This window comes from Aulonocara stuartgranti, assembly GCF_965226115.1.
Source record: "Aulonocara stuartgranti genome assembly, chromosome: 17".
In the NCBI taxonomy this organism is placed as follows: Eukaryota; Metazoa; Chordata; class Actinopteri; order Cichliformes; family Cichlidae; genus Aulonocara; species Aulonocara stuartgranti.
This window is the reverse complement of record NC_138953.1, coordinates 2,257,766-2,277,053: the sequence shown is the minus strand read 5'-3', so window position 1 is coordinate 2,277,053 and position 19,288 is coordinate 2,257,766. Positions and strand designations below refer to the sequence as shown.

At 41.7% G+C, this 19,288-nt stretch overlaps 1 protein-coding gene across 1 annotated transcript in view; it reads right to left on the bottom strand.

Annotated features, from left to right (window-relative positions):
• Positions 1 to 714: 714 nt before the first annotated feature.
• The window catches only part of LOC309692171 (cAMP-regulated D2 protein), a 32,587-nt gene continuing 14,013 nt past the window's right edge, over positions 715 to 19,288 (bottom strand). The window contains exon 8 of the mRNA XM_082510413.1: positions 715 to 3,915. Within this exon, the coding sequence (XP_082366539.1) occupies positions 3,463 to 3,915 (453 nt within the window). The 3' untranslated portion in view covers positions 715 to 3,462. The remainder of the gene's footprint in view (positions 3,916 to 19,288) is intronic.

Below are 19,288 nucleotides of genomic sequence, written 5' to 3'. Positions count from 1 at the left end.
GGCGTCTGTCTCGTGTCAGTGACGTAAAAGACGGATTTAATGCGACGTGACCATCAAACAGCAGTCGCTTTCTGAAACATCAGATATGTCTCGGATTCAGTACCACATATGAAAGTGACCCAGGTCGGATTTGTGCCGTTCACACTGTCACACCATGATCGGATTTGGGTCGCATAGGGTCAAAAAAGTCAAATTTGATGTGTAGCCCAGAAGTCTAGAGAGTTTTGTTTTGTTTTGTTTTTCAGAAACTGAATCCCTCAGAAGTGTTGTTTCTGGATTTGCTTAGTGCTATGTATTTTCCTTATGTCAGTTTCACATTTAACTTTATAGGTATTGTATAGGAATTTATTTTACTTATGTATTAATCACATTATTTTATTGTATGATACCTTGGTGCCACTGGATTTTAACATGTCTCACACTCATACAGTAAGACAGATGGTGGGGGTGTAGTAAGGAAGTTGGGGGAAGCAGATAACTCCACAGGAAGAGTCTTTTGTCTCTTCGAGGACTCTGGGAGGCAGCAAGGGAGTGTGAACCTTAAGGTATGAAACAGCTGTGTCCTGCCTTTTGTTCCTGGAGAAGGTATTTAACTGAGAGCCATGCTGGACTCAGGGAGACTCTGCTGACCGTCTGTCCCGCGGTCATGCAGGGACTTCATCAAGCTTGGTTGTCTGTTCTTTGTGTGTTTGATTAAAGAATGTTAGCTACCGCTCACCGCTCGTCTGCAGGCTTTATTTAATGGAAAACTTCCACAACAGTATACACAGATGTGAGAGTGGCATACATTTTAAATCAGTTCACTGACTGAAAGCAAGAACACATAATACACTTATTATGTCAAACTGTTTTTAACCTCCTAAGACCCAAACTTTGTCATGGCATGCATTTTTAATTTCTCTCTGCTATTTGGGCTGATTGGGACCTGATGAATGTAAAAACAAAGAATTATCTGATTTTTTTTTTTTTACCTGATTTTTGTTTCTGAGAAAAAAAAGATCAACATAAGAGGGCATTCATTTAAAATTTTGAAAGAACAGTGGCAGTATAACGTCCTCGTAAGTGGATATCAGGCCCATGTAGAGCAAAAATTAGTATTTTGGTCTAGACAACCCAAAATGTGATGTCCACATATTGGGACGCCAGGTCCTAGGAGGTTAAAAGTTGAACGAGCCCAATTTGTTTTGAGAAGGACGCCAGTGGACAGCGTGCTGCTGTATTCTAACTGTCCCAAGCAGCATACTGGGCAGCGAAGGCTGTCATCTGATTTTTAATTGCAAATGCAGTGGCCATAATCAGATCTTATTGGAATGTCTGTGCAAAGCCAACAACCTTGATCTGGAGCTGGAGACAGCCAGACATTGATTCCATAACCTTTTCTAAATTATACAGGCAACAGAAAGGATTGTGTCTGTTTGTCCCCTCTCGCTCTCACTCCATCTCCCTCTTATCAGCTGTCACAATAATGAGCAGCAGGGTTTTTTAGGGGGAGGGGGACAGCCTGTGAGCACAGCCTTTGGCGCAGTGTTGGGATGAACAGCAATTGATTAGCTGTGCGGCCATCTCAGACAGGGCCGTGCTTTGATACTGGATGACAGCAAAGTAAATGTCTGCTGAGATAATGAGGTGGCCTCAACACACCCTAGTGTGTCAGCGCGCTACCAGTCGTGTGTAAACAGCCAATAAAAATGGTCGTGTGTGTCTGTGGCATATATTAAACTGGCCCCAAAGGAAACAGGACAATTCACTGTGGCCTTTGTGCCAGTAGGGAGAGAGGCCACTTCAGTTGCTCTAGAAAGAGACAGGAGTGGTGAACGCCTGAAGGCTAAGGAAGCAGGCTTATGACTGGACATTTGCCAGTTAAGCTCCCAGATCAAGTGAAGGATTTGAAAGACTTCAAACCACTTCTGTTGGAACGTAAAACTCATAAACTACAACTATTTCACACAAATTACTGCCTCCTCTGTTCTTGGATGATATGACAAGCTGTACCCTTATTTATGTAAATTTAGATTAGCATTCGTTGTGGACCCATATCACTTACTGGCAAGACTGATATGATGAGAATCATAACTGAATTGTTTTGACATAACATGTCAAACAAAATGTCAGTGACTTAGCTGAGAGCGTCAAGCCATTTACTTTTCACAACACGCAGATGTGTTGCTGATGGCCTTTAGGGTTATTACAATATAAAGTGGAGACTGACATGGGTTTAATTCTTAATTACTTAATAATCTAAGATAGAAACAATAGCCAGGAGAGCATAACAATGACGTGTGAGAAATGGTGCCACTGCAAGACTACTGGGGTTTGCAGGGGGGTGCGAAAAGCAAAAAACATCACTGGCAGCCCAAATTTGAGTAGTACCATGCTGCCTTCTAGGGCTCATATGCAACAATTCCCTCTTTACCATTGCTTTGTGACTGGCAGTTAGTTCCAGTGACCCACATTTAAAGCAGAGTATTTACCATACTGTCATATGCCGGTCAGTGGTTTTCTCTACCAGCATTATTAGTTCAATTAATCTTCAATCACTTTGCCTTAAAGTCGCAGGTTATATAAGGTAAATAGTATTTCCAGGAAGGATTTGGTTACAGATAGGCAGCAAGATATGGTTCACCAGCTCACCACGAACTTGCTCAGTCAACATAAATCCAATTTCCTGTTGTTTGAGATATTCTGCATTTCTTTGACATTAGCCTGCATAGCAGACGTGATCCCAGAAACCAAACTAGCCTTCCATCAACCAATCGTCCTACTGATGTTCACCACTGTTACCAAATGCATTCGTTTTCCCCTTTTGCCAGATAGAACCAGCTTTCTTTTGGCTAAGTGTTTGATGCCAGTGTCTTATGAGTCATAACATTTTGTAAAGGGAGGCTTTTCTCTTAGAACAACACATGGCTGCAGGTCCTAATAAGTTGTGAGCAGAAATAACTCAGTGATGTGTTTTCAGGGCAGAAAAATATTTTGGACCACACCACATAGTTGACAAGACATTTCACTCCAGTCCAAATATGCAAATCCCTAATAAACAACAGAACAGAATGAGCAGGATTCCCCCTAAGCAATGATTTTTTGTACCAAACATTATGGTAATGAATTTGTGAATTGTTGTAATAATCCAGTCTGGTGACTGATATAGCTAAAAAGTACCGTCTGGCTGCTTTGCTCCTAGATAACAATTCAAGTCATGCAGACTTGCATTCAATTAGAAAAGAAATCTCGCATACAAACAAATACATGGTTTACTTGCAACAAACAAAAGACAAAAGGGCAGTACTGTAGTAACTAGCAAAACTCCATCAACTAACTAACTAACTAACTAACTAACTCTAGAGCAAAGCTAGAGCAGACATCTACACATCCTACTTTTAGAAACAAAACAATGCAGGGAAAAGAGCCATTCTTTTGACTCTAGTTTCAACAAAAGAACAGCATGCCCAGCCTGTTCCCTCTCTAGTAGATGCCCAGCTGGTCCCAGAAATCACATATATGGTTTCTGGTTCCAGCTTGCGTATGGGAACGCACAGTGAGGTTCATGACCAGAAAGCCACTGGTGTCAGAATAGCGCGGCCAAATAGGCAGACGCTGCTCCCGGCAGAAAGTTGTCTGTTGGCTCCTGGAGGAAGGGTCGCCGGTGTGAGCGAAGGCACCCCAGTAGCACAGCATTCGATTGGACAGCAGCTTCTCCGACGGTGACAGGGTGAAGTTGGCCACAGAGGCTGAATGAAAAAGAAAGGGCAGCTCTGCACCATGGCAGGAATGCTCATAGCAGAAAGTGAGACCTGACCAGACACTGCGGTCCGAGATCACATGGTCAAAAACATACATCCAGAACTTGCTCCCCGCTGCTGTGCCAGCACATGCTGACCTCCTCGATGGACATAAGAAGACAAAATCCGTAACAATCTGAGGAAAGGAAAATAAGAGGGAGATGGTGAGGTCACATTATTTATGTCTTAATTGTCTTGTTATTAAATGTTTTACAAACAAGCATGTTGCATGAAGATAAAACCCACTAACTCTGATGATCAGCATTGTTTTTCCTGTAGTAACACCACCTGATCTTTGTGGTTTTTGCAGATTAAGATCAGATAAGACTGGAGTAAAACATAAATTATATAACTCCAGAAAACACAACCTTACTAATAGTACCACCAAAGTCCAATCAGACATCCCATGGGTGGGTTGGCACAAAATTGTCTTAGTGCCTGAACTATAATGAAATTTGGCAAATCTACACTTTCAGGATGATTTGTAATGACTTTCACAAACCTGGACTTTTTATCAGCTTTATGAGGCATGGGAATAGAGAACCGGTTCTTGTAAAGGACCAGCTCCTAGTACTTTAGTTCCTTGAAATTGTTGTTCTGCTTGCCTATCGGTTCTATCTGAACTTGTGCAATAGTCTGCTCATTGTAGGAAATGTACCAGGGGAGTGTGTGGAACTGTAGTCTATAGGTTTATATTGTTAGCTGACAATTATGAGACAATGCGTTTCAGGTTGTTTTGTAACAACTGCATCACTTAAGTGTTCCGGGTAATATGTGCACTACATTACTTGTTTGAGCAATAACGCCAACACTGATCATAACAAACAGCTGAAATACCTTGAACATGCAGAAACATTTGACCACACAGCATGCACAACAAGAACGAATACATGAATGTCATGTCTTTGATATGCTGCTTAACGATGGTGGCCACTCTCAAAGTGCAGCCACTGAGAACCTAATGAAAGTCGATAAGAGAATCGATAAGATGAGGTTTATATGTGTATGAAAGACGCTATTCAAAATTGTAAAACAAGCCTTTTGCTTGACATGCAGTTCACTCAATATTCCTCCTACAGTAATGGATCAAATCTTCATCAAACAGTTTTTTCTGGAACAATAAATGGTCATCATCATCTCACTCTTCAAAGTGAAGTTACTAATGAATTGCCTTAAACTCGCACTCATGTCTCTGGCCCTCTGCTGTAGTCTCAATTGTGAATTTCAAATCTCAGTAAAGCTCGATGTTCACCTTACCATTTACGGCTTAGAGAAAAGCACTGTGTCTATTGGGTGCTGCTTTCTGAGTGACAAGTTGCTACCACAAAGTCCTTTAGATTTGCAGTCAGATCCACCATTCACATCTATGATGCTCACCTAAAGTTTGACATTGGCAAGGGTCATGTCAAGGTAGGTAAGCCCACCTTTGCGAAAACTGTCATTTACTTATGACCACTCAAGCTTTTCAAATAGTACTTTATTTCTGCACTTTACCCATCAGTGCAGTGTAAAATATTTGCTCCCTTCTGAATTCTTTTTTGCAAATTTGCCAACTCATTTTAGATCACACACAAAGATTACCCTAGTAATTACCATATTCTTATTATATTACTATGTCTGTCTCGCTCCATATTACAGCTGAGATAGGCTCAATTCACCCCATGACCTTGAACTGGGGAAACAGAAGTGGGTGAATGGATGGATGGATGGATGGATGGATGCCTACTGCCTACCCTTTGCTTAAAGCCATAATAACCTGTGGGTTAAGGTTAAGTATGGACAAATTTCATGGCTGTATGTTCCATATGCTGGATATGTAGCTCTATATTAATTAACTAGTCAGATACTAGTATTGAATAGTATTAAGCCTGGAAACAAAATGAAAACAACCAATCTGATTTAAAATTAAAGAAACATCCAAGTCGGTACTTTACTGCGATTCTTGTGGAGTTTGCCGTGTGTAGAAAAGAAAAAGAATAACTAATTAGCCTTGCATCTACAAAGAGATGGGCTAAGGGCAGAGCAGCGAAAATGTTGTTCCCTCTCGGCTAAAAAGAAGCAAAGAAAATGAAGGTAGACTGTCTTCTCCTGGCTGTTACCTAGAAACCAATGTGTCTTTTTCAGCAGCACACAACCTGCACCCACACAGCTGAACATCTGAAAGCTGAAAACAACTTGCTGACTTTGACGGGACTCTCTCTGTCTCTCTCACTCAATTCTTTTTATTTACTTATTTATTTTTTGCCACACAGGTTTATGATCATGTCTCACACATTCAAGGCAATACGAGCACAAGTTATGTTTATTATATCTTTTGAAAAGAATTTCTCCTCACAACTTGGCACTATTTTATCAACCGATTCACACTACAACCTGGGTTTGCCTCTTATCTGTATTTAATTTAATAACGGTACAGTACTCTGTTTTTGGTAACCACTGTCCTTGATGTAAATATGTAAAAATTGTGTATGTTTCTGTTCTGTGTCTTGTGTACTGTTTGTTTGTTTATGTGTCTTTATCGCTGCTGTTACACCCAAATTTCCCCTTGTGGGACAATTAAAGGATTATTCTATTCTATTCTATTCTTCTCTCTCCCCCGTCCAACTTGCTCTCTCGTTGCTAAAATCTGTCCTTGTTTTTGGGCACGCTTCTTTTCTCCAGTGTCAGATTATTGTCATGTTCAGAAAGAACAAATGCTTTAAAAATTCCATTCAGTAACTGTTGTGCATTTGAACGTATTCATCTATGGATGCCGATCAGGCACAACATTCTGAGCACTGACAGGTGAAGTGAATAACACTGATTATCTTTTCACTGTGGCACCTGTTAGTGCGTGGGATATATCAGGGAGCAAGTGAACATTTTATCCTCAAAGTTGACGTGTTAGAAGCAGGAAAAATGGGCTGGTGTAAAGATTTGACCTGGTTTGACAGGAGCCAAGCTGTGATAGAAGACGGGGCAGAACATCTCCAAAGCTCCGGCTTTTGTGGGATACGGTGGTTAGTATCTATCAAAAGTCGTCCAAGGAAGGAGCAGTGGCAGCAAAAGAGGGAACAATGCAAAATTACCATGTTACCAAAGGACATTTCAATTTCAATTACTGACATTTTTATTTACATAAGAGAAGGCATATCACAACCATTTTCAGTAAATGTGGCCACTGAGGTCATGAGTTGGCTGTTCAGCAATGAACACTACTCATCTCCATACAGTTTCCAGGCCTTGACATCTCTCCTAGGCCACAGCCACCAGGAAGCTCTTTCCACCACTTTCCTAAATGAGTTCTTCTCTTGGGAACCCTTAAGCCTAATGTTATCTGGAGATTCCAGAATGGTTGAGCTGGGCCACTTCCATTGTAAGCAGTCATGTAATGCTGGACCATTTGCTGATACTAGATTGTTTTTTCCTAATATCCCACCTTCTGTTTTACTATTAGTTCCACCTTTGTGGTTTTATTTCCTACATGTGACCACATGATGACATCTGGTAAATACCACTTCTGAGACCTAGAGTGTTCCACCCAGACCGATCCTCATCTTCTACCCCTGGAATAACTTGCCCTTGCCTCTTTTCAGTAAAGTTGATTGTGTTCAATATATTGTTCTGTGTCATGGCACCATTGGTGCCATGGAGATAATGTTTGGGGTTTTTTAACATCCTGATAAGGTTCCTTTTGGGAATTTGTTTTAGTAAGAGATGAAGACAAAAGACAGATAGCAAACAGCAATCTGCTTAAATGCCAAGCTTGGGAGTAAAAAATAGGTTATGGCTCTTTTTCATTCAGGTTGTTTGATAAAACATCTCAAGGTGCACCAGAGAGGAGAGGTGCAGCATCTACGTCAGAGCCCAAGTATGAGATTTTTCCAGTCATCAGTAGAAATCACACAGAAACAACACTACCCAAGTTGCATCACTCTGTATAAAGCACACTGCAGGACAGTCCAAGCTTTGGCCTCACTAGGCAAAGCTTTTTCAGCTTAGGCATGTCAGGTTTGCTCTTTCATCATGGTGCACCCCAAAAAGTACTGTTCACACTGTGCTGTAGGACAAAAACAAGCTCAAGACCAAACTCTGAACTCTAGCTTGCTGTGTGCCTCTCACTAACTTTAGAGCATTATAGACTAAACCTGGTTAAGGGTCAGCTTCCTGATTCTTGTCAGACTAGCTCACCAGACTTCAGAGAACTTTTTGATGTCTCTACTAGCTTATGACAATATTTATTTATTTATTGCATTTTGAGAGGTTGGCTAAGATACGACAGTGGTCTGCCTCTGGAGTAAGTACATTTGAACAGTTGGGGGAGCTTGTTTTGCTGGGCAGTTATGGTCCACTCTTCCTAAACGAGTAGCTACATACTTGAATGAGGAGAAAGTGAAAAATGCTTCTGATGCTGCAGTGTTGGCAGATGAGTTTACTTTGACAATCAAAGGAGGTTGTGGTTGGAAGCAGGGAGATTGTCTTGTTAGTTGGGAGAAAGGGCCAACAGAATGCAATTACTAAACAAGACTCTACCAGCGCAAATTGAAACTAAAGTAGGACATGCAATTACTGTTTAGGTGAAGGGCACTGGGAAAATGAGTGCCCTTTGTTGCAGGCTGAGGCTAAATCTGCACAGGGAACTCGTTCAGTGAAACATTGCCTTTGCAGTTTTGGCTGCCCCCATTGAAAGGAATAAGGTAATAGCTGCTGTGCAGGTTCACACTAGGTCTGCGATTACTCCTGGGATTATTCAAAGAAATCCACTGGATTTCCAGTTCACTGACCCAGGGTATAGACCATACGTATCTGCAGGTTTAGTCTCATTGGTGGGTCATGACCAGAAGATAGCTGTAAACATTCTTAGAGACAGAGGTGCTTTGGATTTATCATTTATTTATCCCAGTGTTGCCCTCAGAAATTGATACTGGTTGCTGTTCTAAAGTCCTGGGTATGAGTTGAAATGTAATGACTGTACCGTTACATCATCTGTTTTTGTCATTAGAGCTAGTACAGGGTGAAGTTGCTCTTGGCCACCATCGTTAAGCAGTATATCAACTCGGGCCGATCACCAAAACGGTCGCACGACTGAAAAATCAGCTCACAATGGGCCAAAAATCGCACAGTGTACGCCCAGCTTTAATGGGACATGCTTTCTGTCATCTCACATAAACTTAGAGCGGATGTCTTGAAGACGGCTCATGATTCCACTGCTGGACATTTAGGTGTTCAGAAAACTTATGACAGAGTCCTTTGCCATTTTTTTGGGCCAAAACTGAAAAAGTTCATTTCCTTGTTCATTAAAACAGGTCACATTTGTCAAGTGATTGGAAAGCCCAACCAAGCAATTGAGCACCTTTAGTCAAGTCAAGTCAAGTCAAGTCAAGTCAACTTTATTTGTCAATTCTGCCACATGTACAGGACATACAGAGAATAGAAATTTCGTTACTCTCAAACCCTAGATGAAATAGCAAATGAACATTTAAATATAAGAGAGTGATTAAAAAATGCAAATAAAATAATTAAAAAGTAAAAATTTTAATAATTACAATACCATTTTACGTATAACAAGAAAGCTATGCAATATACAATATACAATATTCAAGTAAGGGTAAATGACATTGAGTGTAAACCAGGCAGAGTAGTGCAAATAAGCAAATAGTGCAAATGGAGATTTAGTAATATACGGTAAGAGATAGTGTAACAACAAAGTCTTATGAGGTAATGGCAGTCCAATGCTCCACAAAGTGACTGGTAACTGGTGCAGGCCAGTGAGTGAGTCAGAGAGAGTGTGTGTGTGTGTGTGTGTGTGTGTGTGTGTGTGACAGAGTTCAGTGAGACCGTGGAGGAGAGAGGGGAGAGGGGGCAGAATCGGAAGGGAGTTAAGCTTCCTGACAGCCTGATGGATGAAGCTGTCCTTCAGCCTGCTGGTCCTGGCCTGGAGACTCCGCAGTCTCCTCCCTGACGGCAGCAGCTTGAAGAAGCTTTGCATTGGGTGCGTGGGACCAGCCGCTATGCAAAGGGCTTTTTTAGTGAGACGGGTGCTGTAAATGTCCTGGAGGGAGGGGAGAGAGACACCAATGATCCTCTCTGCAGCTCTCACTATGTGTTGGAGGGTTCTATGACAGGACGCATTGCAGGCTCCAAACCACACAGTGATGCAGCTCGACAGGATGCTCTCGATGGTGCCTCTGTAGAAAGTGTACATGATGGGGGCTGGAGCTCCTGCTCTTCTTAGTTTGCAGAGAAAGAAGAGACGCTGCTGTGATTTCTTGGCCAGTGCTGTGGTGTTGGTGTTGTACGTCCAGGAGAGATCCTCTGTGATGTGCACACCCAAGAACTTGGTGCTGCTCACTCTCTCCACAGACGCTCCGTCAATGGTCAGAGGAGCATGTTGGGTGTGCTTTATGTCCCATCCATCCATCCATCCATTCGCTTCCGCTTATCCTTTTCAGGGTCGCGGGGGGCTGGAGCCTATCCCAGCTGTCATAGGGCGAAAGGCGGGGTACACCCTGGACAGGTCGCCAGTCTGTTGCAGGGCTAACACACAGGGACAGACAACCATTCACACTCGCATTCACTCGCACATTCACACCTAGTGACAATTTGGATTATCCAATTAACCTATCCCCACAAGCTGCATGTCTTTGGACGGTGGGAGGAAGCCGGAGTACCCGGAGGGAACCCACGCAAACACGGGGAGAACATGCAAACTCCACACAGAAAGACCCCGGCCTGATGGTGGAATTGAACTCAGGACCTTCTTGCTGTGCGGCAACAGTGCTAACCACCGTGCCACCGTGCTGCCCTACCTTTTGAGCATTTGCCGATTGATTGTGTGGGGCCGTTACCCAGGTGAAAGGCAGGAAATATGTACTTATTAACAGTGATGTGTTTAACTACTCGCTACGCAGCTGGTTACCCAATACCCAACATTACCAGAGAGCAGTGGTTAAAGCCCTGTCACAGGTTATCTCGGTTTTTGGTATCACAAAGATTGTTCAGAGTGACCGAGGGACAAATTTCACATCAAGTATGTTCACAGAAATATTGAAGCTCCTTCAGGTAAAACATGCCCAGTCCAATCCTTACCATCCACAAAGTCAGGGAGCTATCGAAAGGTTTCACCAAACCTTGAAGTCCTGTTGCGTGCTTATTGTACGGAAGTGGATCGTGACTGGAAGGAGGGACTGCCTACCAATAACTGTTGGACGTAGAAACCAAAACAATGAGGGACTGGCTCATGCTAGTGGTACGAGAAGTTACTCAGGCTGGGACTGGGTTCAGCCCAAATTAATTGGTTTGTGGTCACACTGTTCAGGGTCGACTAGCAGTTTTACAGGATGATTGGAAGACACTGCGGCAGGTGTCAGATCGAAATCATCTGGTTGCTACTCCCAACCACAGAAGGAAATCACTTTTTCATGCATACCTGTTAAAGCCTTATCATGTCTGTGCAAGTGGTGCAGAGGATGTTACACCAATGCGCGCCTGGCGATTCCATTTTACAGGGACATCTGAGTCACCCAGTAACTTGGTTGCTTTGTTGGGATTGTTGGCTACTACAGATAATTCTGTAAGAATTTTCCACTGTAGCTTCTAACCTTCTCGGCTACAAGCTTACGATTTTTTGGACGCCACCTTGTCAGGAAGGCTTTCAGGAAGTGAAAATTTTGATTTCCTCTGTACCTGCTCTAGCGGCTCCCTGCATGGATAAGCCACTCAAACTACAGGTAGATACTGGTATGGTGGGAGCCGAAGCTGTTCTGTTGCAGGAGGGGGAGGATGGAGTGGACCTTCCTGTCAGTTTTTTCTCCCAGAAGTTCAAATTATACCAAATGAACTACTCGATAGTGGAGAAGGGCGCATCGGCTTTAATATGGGCTCTACAACATTTTGAAGTGTATGTAGGGGCAGGGGGGAATCCTGTTTTAGTTTACACAGATCACAATCGCCTCACCTTCCTTCATTTTCTTCAGAATCCCCAGAATCCCAATCAGCGTTTGAGATGGTGCCTTTTCTTTCAGCCATATAATCTGGAAGTTTGACACATAAAGGGAGCAGACAATGTTTTGGCTGATGCATTATCAAGGGCTGTGTCCTAGTAATACAACTTCAAGTGTTGGCAAAATGTTAACTAACGTCATGGCTGTCTAAGCCCTATTTTTATGGGTGGGCGCGTGATGGCCTGGTAGCACTGTTTGGGCCCTTTTGTGTTCCCTCCCCGCAGCACTGGTCAGATCGTTAATGATCTAACAGCACATGAGCGGTGGGAATGACCGGAGTATAAAAGCTAGATCCTGTAATCTCTCTGGCCTTCACTCTCTCTTTGGGAGGCTGCTCGCCAACCTCCAGACGCTTTTCTTTCCAAGCTCCTTGGACTACGATGACCTGGATGACCGAGAACCTTCACAGACATAAAAATCTGTACCACGTCATTTCTAGTAGTCTGACAGAAGCTGCCGCTTTACTGAAACTGCTCATAGTGATGGCAGCACTTCACACAGAGTCGATGAGCTTGTCAGTGATTCAGCTGAAATTCCCTCGCTTACAAAATCAAGTCTCATTTTTCCTTAGGACAGCAGAGGTGTTTATAATTCTGCCATAGCGAGACTTGTCACAGAGCTCATAGACTTGGTTAGTGGGGTTTTCAATGGGAACGAAGTTGATTATGTTAGTCGTATTGTTCAAAATGCACTCAGAAATACTGTGTTTGTCTAATGCAGAGAAAATGTATATACTCCATAAATATAAAAATTGTAGGACTAAAGCTGAGCTCTCCACATCTGCTTCCACTGTGACTGGTTTGCGCTGACCCCTGCGGGCCTCAGGAAAAGTGGCATTTATAGATAAGATAACTCTTTATTGTCATTGCACAGTCACACATAGTACAGTAGTACAATGAAATTGGAAAACTGTCCTACGTCGGCACTACATATAACACAACACGACACGATATGACACACCGCAACGCAACAAACAACACAACACAGTATATTAACTTATTATAAAGACACACAGTGTGTGTACGTGGAAGAGTAAGCTCCTGTTGTAATTTCACCAACTCCCTGCTGCAGAGTGAACTGCGACTGAATATTAAATATATCCAGCAGTGTCACCTCCTGACCGCCCTGGAGTTCCCTGGGGGAAGATACCTTCCATTCTGAATTGAAAAATGTGACAGAAACCTGCTGAAAGAAAGAAGAGTCCTGCACTGCCATGAACTTTATATTTGAAATGCTAACTCAGACCTGTAAAGTCTGAGGTGCATGTTTCACAGAGCATTTCACAATCTGACTTTGGGGTGAATTTGCTGGAAAAATCATTTCTGCTATTGAGTTAAGACACACCTGACTGCTTCAGACCAGCAAATCTTTTGCTTCAGTGCAGAAGTGGGCACAGATGCTAATGATCAACTAATGAAGTGCCTTTGATTATCAGCCTCTTGATTCCTATAGAAGCTGTAAGGTTGTACTTCATTTTCCTCATGTGTATAGCTAAGGAATATATGAGGTTTGCTGGTTTTATTGGTGTTTATGATTTAAATTCAAGCAATAAATGCATCTTTCTGAAAGGTAAAAATGTTTTGCATGATTTTCCTTGGGTGGGAAAAGGCAGCACATAACCACAAACACTCACATCTACACCTACAGCCCGTTTAGAACATCACCTGAGACGGCCACAGTGAAACATGAAGAACATGAAAACTCAACAAACACTGCTGGAAGATCAGAAATCCAAAACCTTCTAGCTGGCAACAGTGCTAACCTCTGTACACCATACTGAGACTGAAGTGTGGAACCAAGTCTTCCAAACATACGTTTGGACAGAAAAAGAAACTTTCCAGTTAGTAAAAACGCAGCAAACGCTAAACATTAGTGTCACACGTGTGAAAAACGCAGCTCAAAATGGCAAAACAAGACTGATGCCATGTCATCAGTATGCTTCTTTAATTTTGTGGCAATTATACCTCTAATAGTTCATTCTGAATTATTGCAAATATGATGATGGTTATTTATAAGGTAGAACATATATATTTTACTTTTCAGTAAGTCGAAGTTACCCCCATGGCTCAGTATCGTTTTGCTTCAAAGCCACAATTTTGGAAAACATGCTACCAGTAATGGTACTACTACATATTGCAAGATAAAAAGCTGGCTAGCTGCATGTTTAATCTCAATCTGGCACTTGTATTTATTGCAGTTTATCTTGATTTTTGGACAGATACATTCTGACTTTGGATATTTCATTTTTTGCTTTGTTTAGTCTTTCTGGAAATAGCTGGCGTTTTAACTGGAAAAATCTCCAGCATGTTTGCCAGCTAGTTCCTGACTTTATTTGCTCCCGACAGATAGTGCTGAGTATACCTCAGGCTATTTACTCTGGATTTATTAAAGCTCCCTCTCTGAAAGCAGCTACTTGAAAATGAGGTTGATGACATCAGTGAGACTAAACCATAGCTGTTGGACGTAGGAACCAAAACAATGATGTAAGTGATGCTAAAACACTCAGTGGGGAACTGCAAAGTCAACAGCTAATTCTCTGTGGGTCAGTCACAATGACTAACACTGCTCATATTACATGTAGCAAACGTATTACAGTTTTTAACATCAGTGATTATGACATTATTTAAGATTACACTCAGGTGACAGTTGTTTTTATATACTTAGTTTGAGCTGATGCAGTATAACACAGGCTGCAAGAGATTGTACCTTTATGGAGTTTACAATCTTATAATCATTTTGAAGGCCAATCAGAGTACGTCATTCTAAGAGATGTTTTTGTTATTCACTCTACTCGCATTAATACACACAGGGTGTCTTCCTCCAGTAATTGCTTCCTCCTCTGGAAGCCTGTCCTCTACTTCATCTGTGATTCCTCAGCTCGTCCCCCCTGTCATTGTAGATGTTCAGGAGAGACGAGTTGCTTCTTAGTGGAGCAGTCAAGCTGAATCTCAAGCAGACAACCTCCCTGACTCCAGGTGGTCCCAATGATTCACCCATACAAATGATGGAGGTGAGAAAAAAAATACTGAATGAGAGACAGTGGAGCTGTAGCTCCCTCTGTAGGCAGCGTTAAAGCATGTTGTTTGATTTCCACTGAAATCTGGAAGGTTACTTATAATGCCAAAGTTTGATGCGTGGTGAAATCTTCCTGTCTTTTCAGTCTGGTCATAAGGAAATGCAACATTTATTTCAAACCAACTTCAGCAGCAAGAGTTCAATTGTTTTCAGTTTCCCATCACTCATTACACACAGACAGGCGGCAGACAGTACAACACAGCTGGGTCCTCATTACACACCAAGCACTGGCCAGGAGGGTTATCGATCCATACGTGATGTCCTGCCTCACACAGCCACGCAATGAGTAGTTATTGATGCATGTGTGTGGCAGAGTGTGTGTGAGGATTTACTGTTCAGTCTGTGAGCAAGAGGAGGAATGGAACAGAACAAAACCTCTTCAGATGCAGCTCATTATGTAAATGCATCCTTTTTTTCTTTTACATAAGCTGTTTGACTTCTTGAACACAGACAGCGCATTAGGTTTGTAGAGATGTTCGGCTCTGCAGGTTCTTGCAAATTATTGGCTGAATGTAAAGCTCCCTGACACTTTCCTGACAGCCACCAGATAGAACAACGATAGAAACGAAGCCACAGCAAATGGAGGAATATTAATTATATGCAATTTGTCGGATCAAAAGCAGCATGCTTCAGAAACTTCCCCTTCTGTGAACTGAATATTTCTCTATTTCTGTGAACTCTTCTTCAAGTGTTAACCAGTGCACCCTGTAGCAGAGGAAATGCAAGCAAGGGACTCTAGATAATTAGCCTTTGGTCTCTTCAAAACTTTGTCTCTGGCAGGCAACCATAATTATTGTCATAATTTCAAGGTTGGCAATGGAGGCTAGGGGTTACACTTTTAATGAGTGAGGGAAAACATTTCCTCTTTATATAGGAACAGCAATAATAAATCACAGTAGCATGGCAGGAAAAATTCAAAACAGCTTCTTTAAAATACATTTCCCAGCAATGCTCGGATATTTGCACTGACCCCCGGTCCTGTGAAGAAGCACCCTTCACGAAGAAATGCAGGACAGCCTCACTGCACAGTCAGCTGTGACTGAATACTAAATAGGTGTCACCTCCTGACCCGCTCCCAGAGGCTGACACCTTACACTATTCATCAAAATCGCAGCCAGAATACTGCTCGGGGGTTTTCTCATTTTTCCCTCATCAAAATTAATGATAAACACAGCACACAAAGACGTTTATGCTAGCACATGCCAACATCAGACAATGTTGGTTTGCTTACCAACCATCATGTTAACCATTACAAATATCTGAAGCAATTTATCATAAAATTAGTGTCCGCTGGAAATTTAAGCAGTCATGAATAATTATTGATCTAAATCTGCTACTTCATGCTGCTGGTATGAAAAAAAAGACTACTACAAACAGCTGTAAGTGACATGTCTCCAAAGGTTGATTCTGTCCTGGCCTGACGAGGTGGCTCTTCTGTGTTGTGCCATCTGCTTCGCCAGAGGTTGTTTGGTTTCCCCGATGTATAAATCCTGGCAATCCTCCTGCACTTACCAGCGTACACTATGTTACTCTGTTTGTGTCGGGGGACCCGATCCTTGGGGTGGACCAGTTTTTGGCGCAGCGTGTTTTGGGGTTTAAAAGACACAGAGACCCGGTGTTTAGAAAAAATGCATCTCAACTGCTCCGATACTCCTGACATATATGGGATCACTACAGGTTTTTGCTTAGGCAGCGATTGTCCTTCTCTCCTGGATCGGCTGGAGCTTTCTTTAGGTGCCTGTCCAGCTTTGACAAAAGTCCAGCTGGGATAACCACATTTACTCAGGGCCTTCTTGATGTTCTTCTGCCTCCCTGGCTGCTGTGTCAGTGGGGATGGTGTTTGCTCTGTGTTGTAGCGTCCTGATGACGCCCAGTTTGTGCTCCAGTGGATGATGAGAGTCAAACCTTAAATACTGACCCATATGCGTAGGTTTCCGGTACATGTCAGCTTTTAGATGTCCCCCATTACTGATGGAAATCTCACAGTCTAAGGAGGCTAACCTGCCACTTTTCATGGGGCCATTTATGTGATATAAGATTGGAAACCTGCAGTCAGCTGAGACTGAAGAAGTCACCTGGATGAGTGACGAAATGTTTCTCCAACTGAAAACGCTACGTCCAGATGGACTTACCTGGATGATTGAGAATGCATCAAGACGATGTAAGTGACATGGATTTTCTCCACCTGTTAAGTATGAGTGTGTGAGATAGAGATCAAAACCATGAGAGCTGTTGAAAAAACTAACAAGCTAGCACAGAGAGGACCTACGCACCAACCAGCATGTTCAAACCAGAAATTGAACTTCTTTTACATGTGGACTACATTTGACCTGTTTTCAGTGTTAAACTGCACACCAGCCCTACCCTATATAAAACTGAGGCTTAAAGTCAAACATTGCATCCTAATAATATGGCACCATACTGGCACTTTTAAATATTTGCCAGTATGGTGCACTTTATATATTTAAAGTGGTAAAAGGTGTAAATTTTGATCATTTAGATTTTTTCTTTTTTTTTCTTTTTTTCTTTTTTGCATATATAAATATTAGACAAAGATAGTGGGTTGTATGGAAGCCCCAAACGCAATTTCATTGTTCTTGACAATGACAATAAATAAATACTACTACTACTAAATACAAAATGTACTTTTTAAATGATGATTTTGTTTAATGAGGGATAGAAGCAGAGGTGGGACCAAGTCATTGTCTTGCAAGTCTCAAGTAAGTCTCAAGTCTTTATCCTCAAGTCTCAAGTCAAGTCTCAAGTAATGTCAGGCAAGTCAGAGTCGAGTCTCAAGTCACTGGTGTAAAAGTCCGAGTAAAGTCACAAGTCTGAAACTTTGAATTTCAAGTCCTTTCGAGTCTTTAAAAAAAAAAAAACGAAAAAATAATGTTGCAGTTATGCTAAATGTAAATATTAGACCATGTAATTTTAAAATCTGTGTTTTTCTCAACACATGACAAAATAGTGAACTTAGAAAATATACACAAATTGTGAAATTGCACCTCTTTAAAATGCAGCTCAATTAAACCTAGCTCCAAGAATAATTTTCACCGACAGTTCTGAGATAAGCTGCATGTTATTCTTGGATGCGGTTGTAGGACCAGCTTTAAAATCGCATGACAAAAATATCATACACATTAAAAAAACTGTATCACCAACGTAGCCTGGACAACATTTGCTAGTTAGATGAGGTCAGCTATCTCATCTTAGCATATTTATTTCAATTCAATTCAATCTTTTTTTTTTTTTTTATAAATTTTATTTTCAGTGACAGCAGCATGTTAACAACAAAACATTGAACATACAGTAGTTTGCTGTTCAGTATTTACAATACCCCAAAAGATAACAGAAATAGAGAAGGAAAAAACAAACAAACAAACCAAAGAAACCCCTACAAAACAACAAAAAACAAACAAACAACAACAAACAAATAGAAAAATAAAATGTATAAGGGACATTCAGCGTACAGTTAGCTATGATAGCGATATAGAGATATGGTATCTGGTCATGATAAGGTGGTCATTTTAAATGTTTCCATGTACATCAAGAATGGCTGCCATGCCCTAAGAAATTTGGTGGTTGAACCTGCCAGTGTATATCTCATCTTTTCTAAATGTAAAAACCTCATGAGCTCCGCAAGCCACTGTTCATGTGTGGGAGGAGCTTCCTGCTTCCATCTTAAAAGTATAAGGCGCCTTGCGATAAGTGAAGCAAAGGCAATAGAATTCGAATAGCATTTTGGCAAAGTGATGTCTTGAGGTATCACCCCAAAGATAGCCGTTAGAGCAGAAGGCTCATATTTAACGTTATACATCTCTGACAGAGTGTTAAATATAGACACCCAATAGGTATGAAGATTGGGGCATGTCCAAAAGGTATGAAGGAGCGAACCTGTTTCTGCTTTACATCTGTTACACAGAGGGTCAGCTCCTGGATAGAACTTGGCTAACTTTTCCTTGGAGATATGTAATCGGTGTAGGACCTTAAATTGAAGGAGCCCATGCCTGGCACATATCGAAGAAGAGTGTACCCTCTGGAGAAAAGATTGCCAGAGCTCATCTGTTATAGTCATCCCAAGGTCTTTCTCCCACTGTGCTTTAAGGATGAAGAGAGAAGGAGATTGAAGATCTAATAGTATAGCATAGATTTCTTTAATCGGCCCTCTCTTATGAACGTTTATATTAATAATTTTATCCAAAGAAGTTTCCTCAGGTAGTTCCGGAAATGAAGGAAATCGACTCTTTACAAAGTGACGAATTTGTAAATAGCGGAAAAAATGTTGCCGAGGAACATTAAACTGCTTCAGGAGCTGCGTGAATGAGACAAAAATCCCATCTACAAAAAGGTCTTTGATATTTCTAAGGCCATTACTTTCCCATATTTTAAAGGCAGAGTCCATCATGGAGGGTGGGAACATATGGTTTGAGCAGATAGGTGCTTTAATTGACA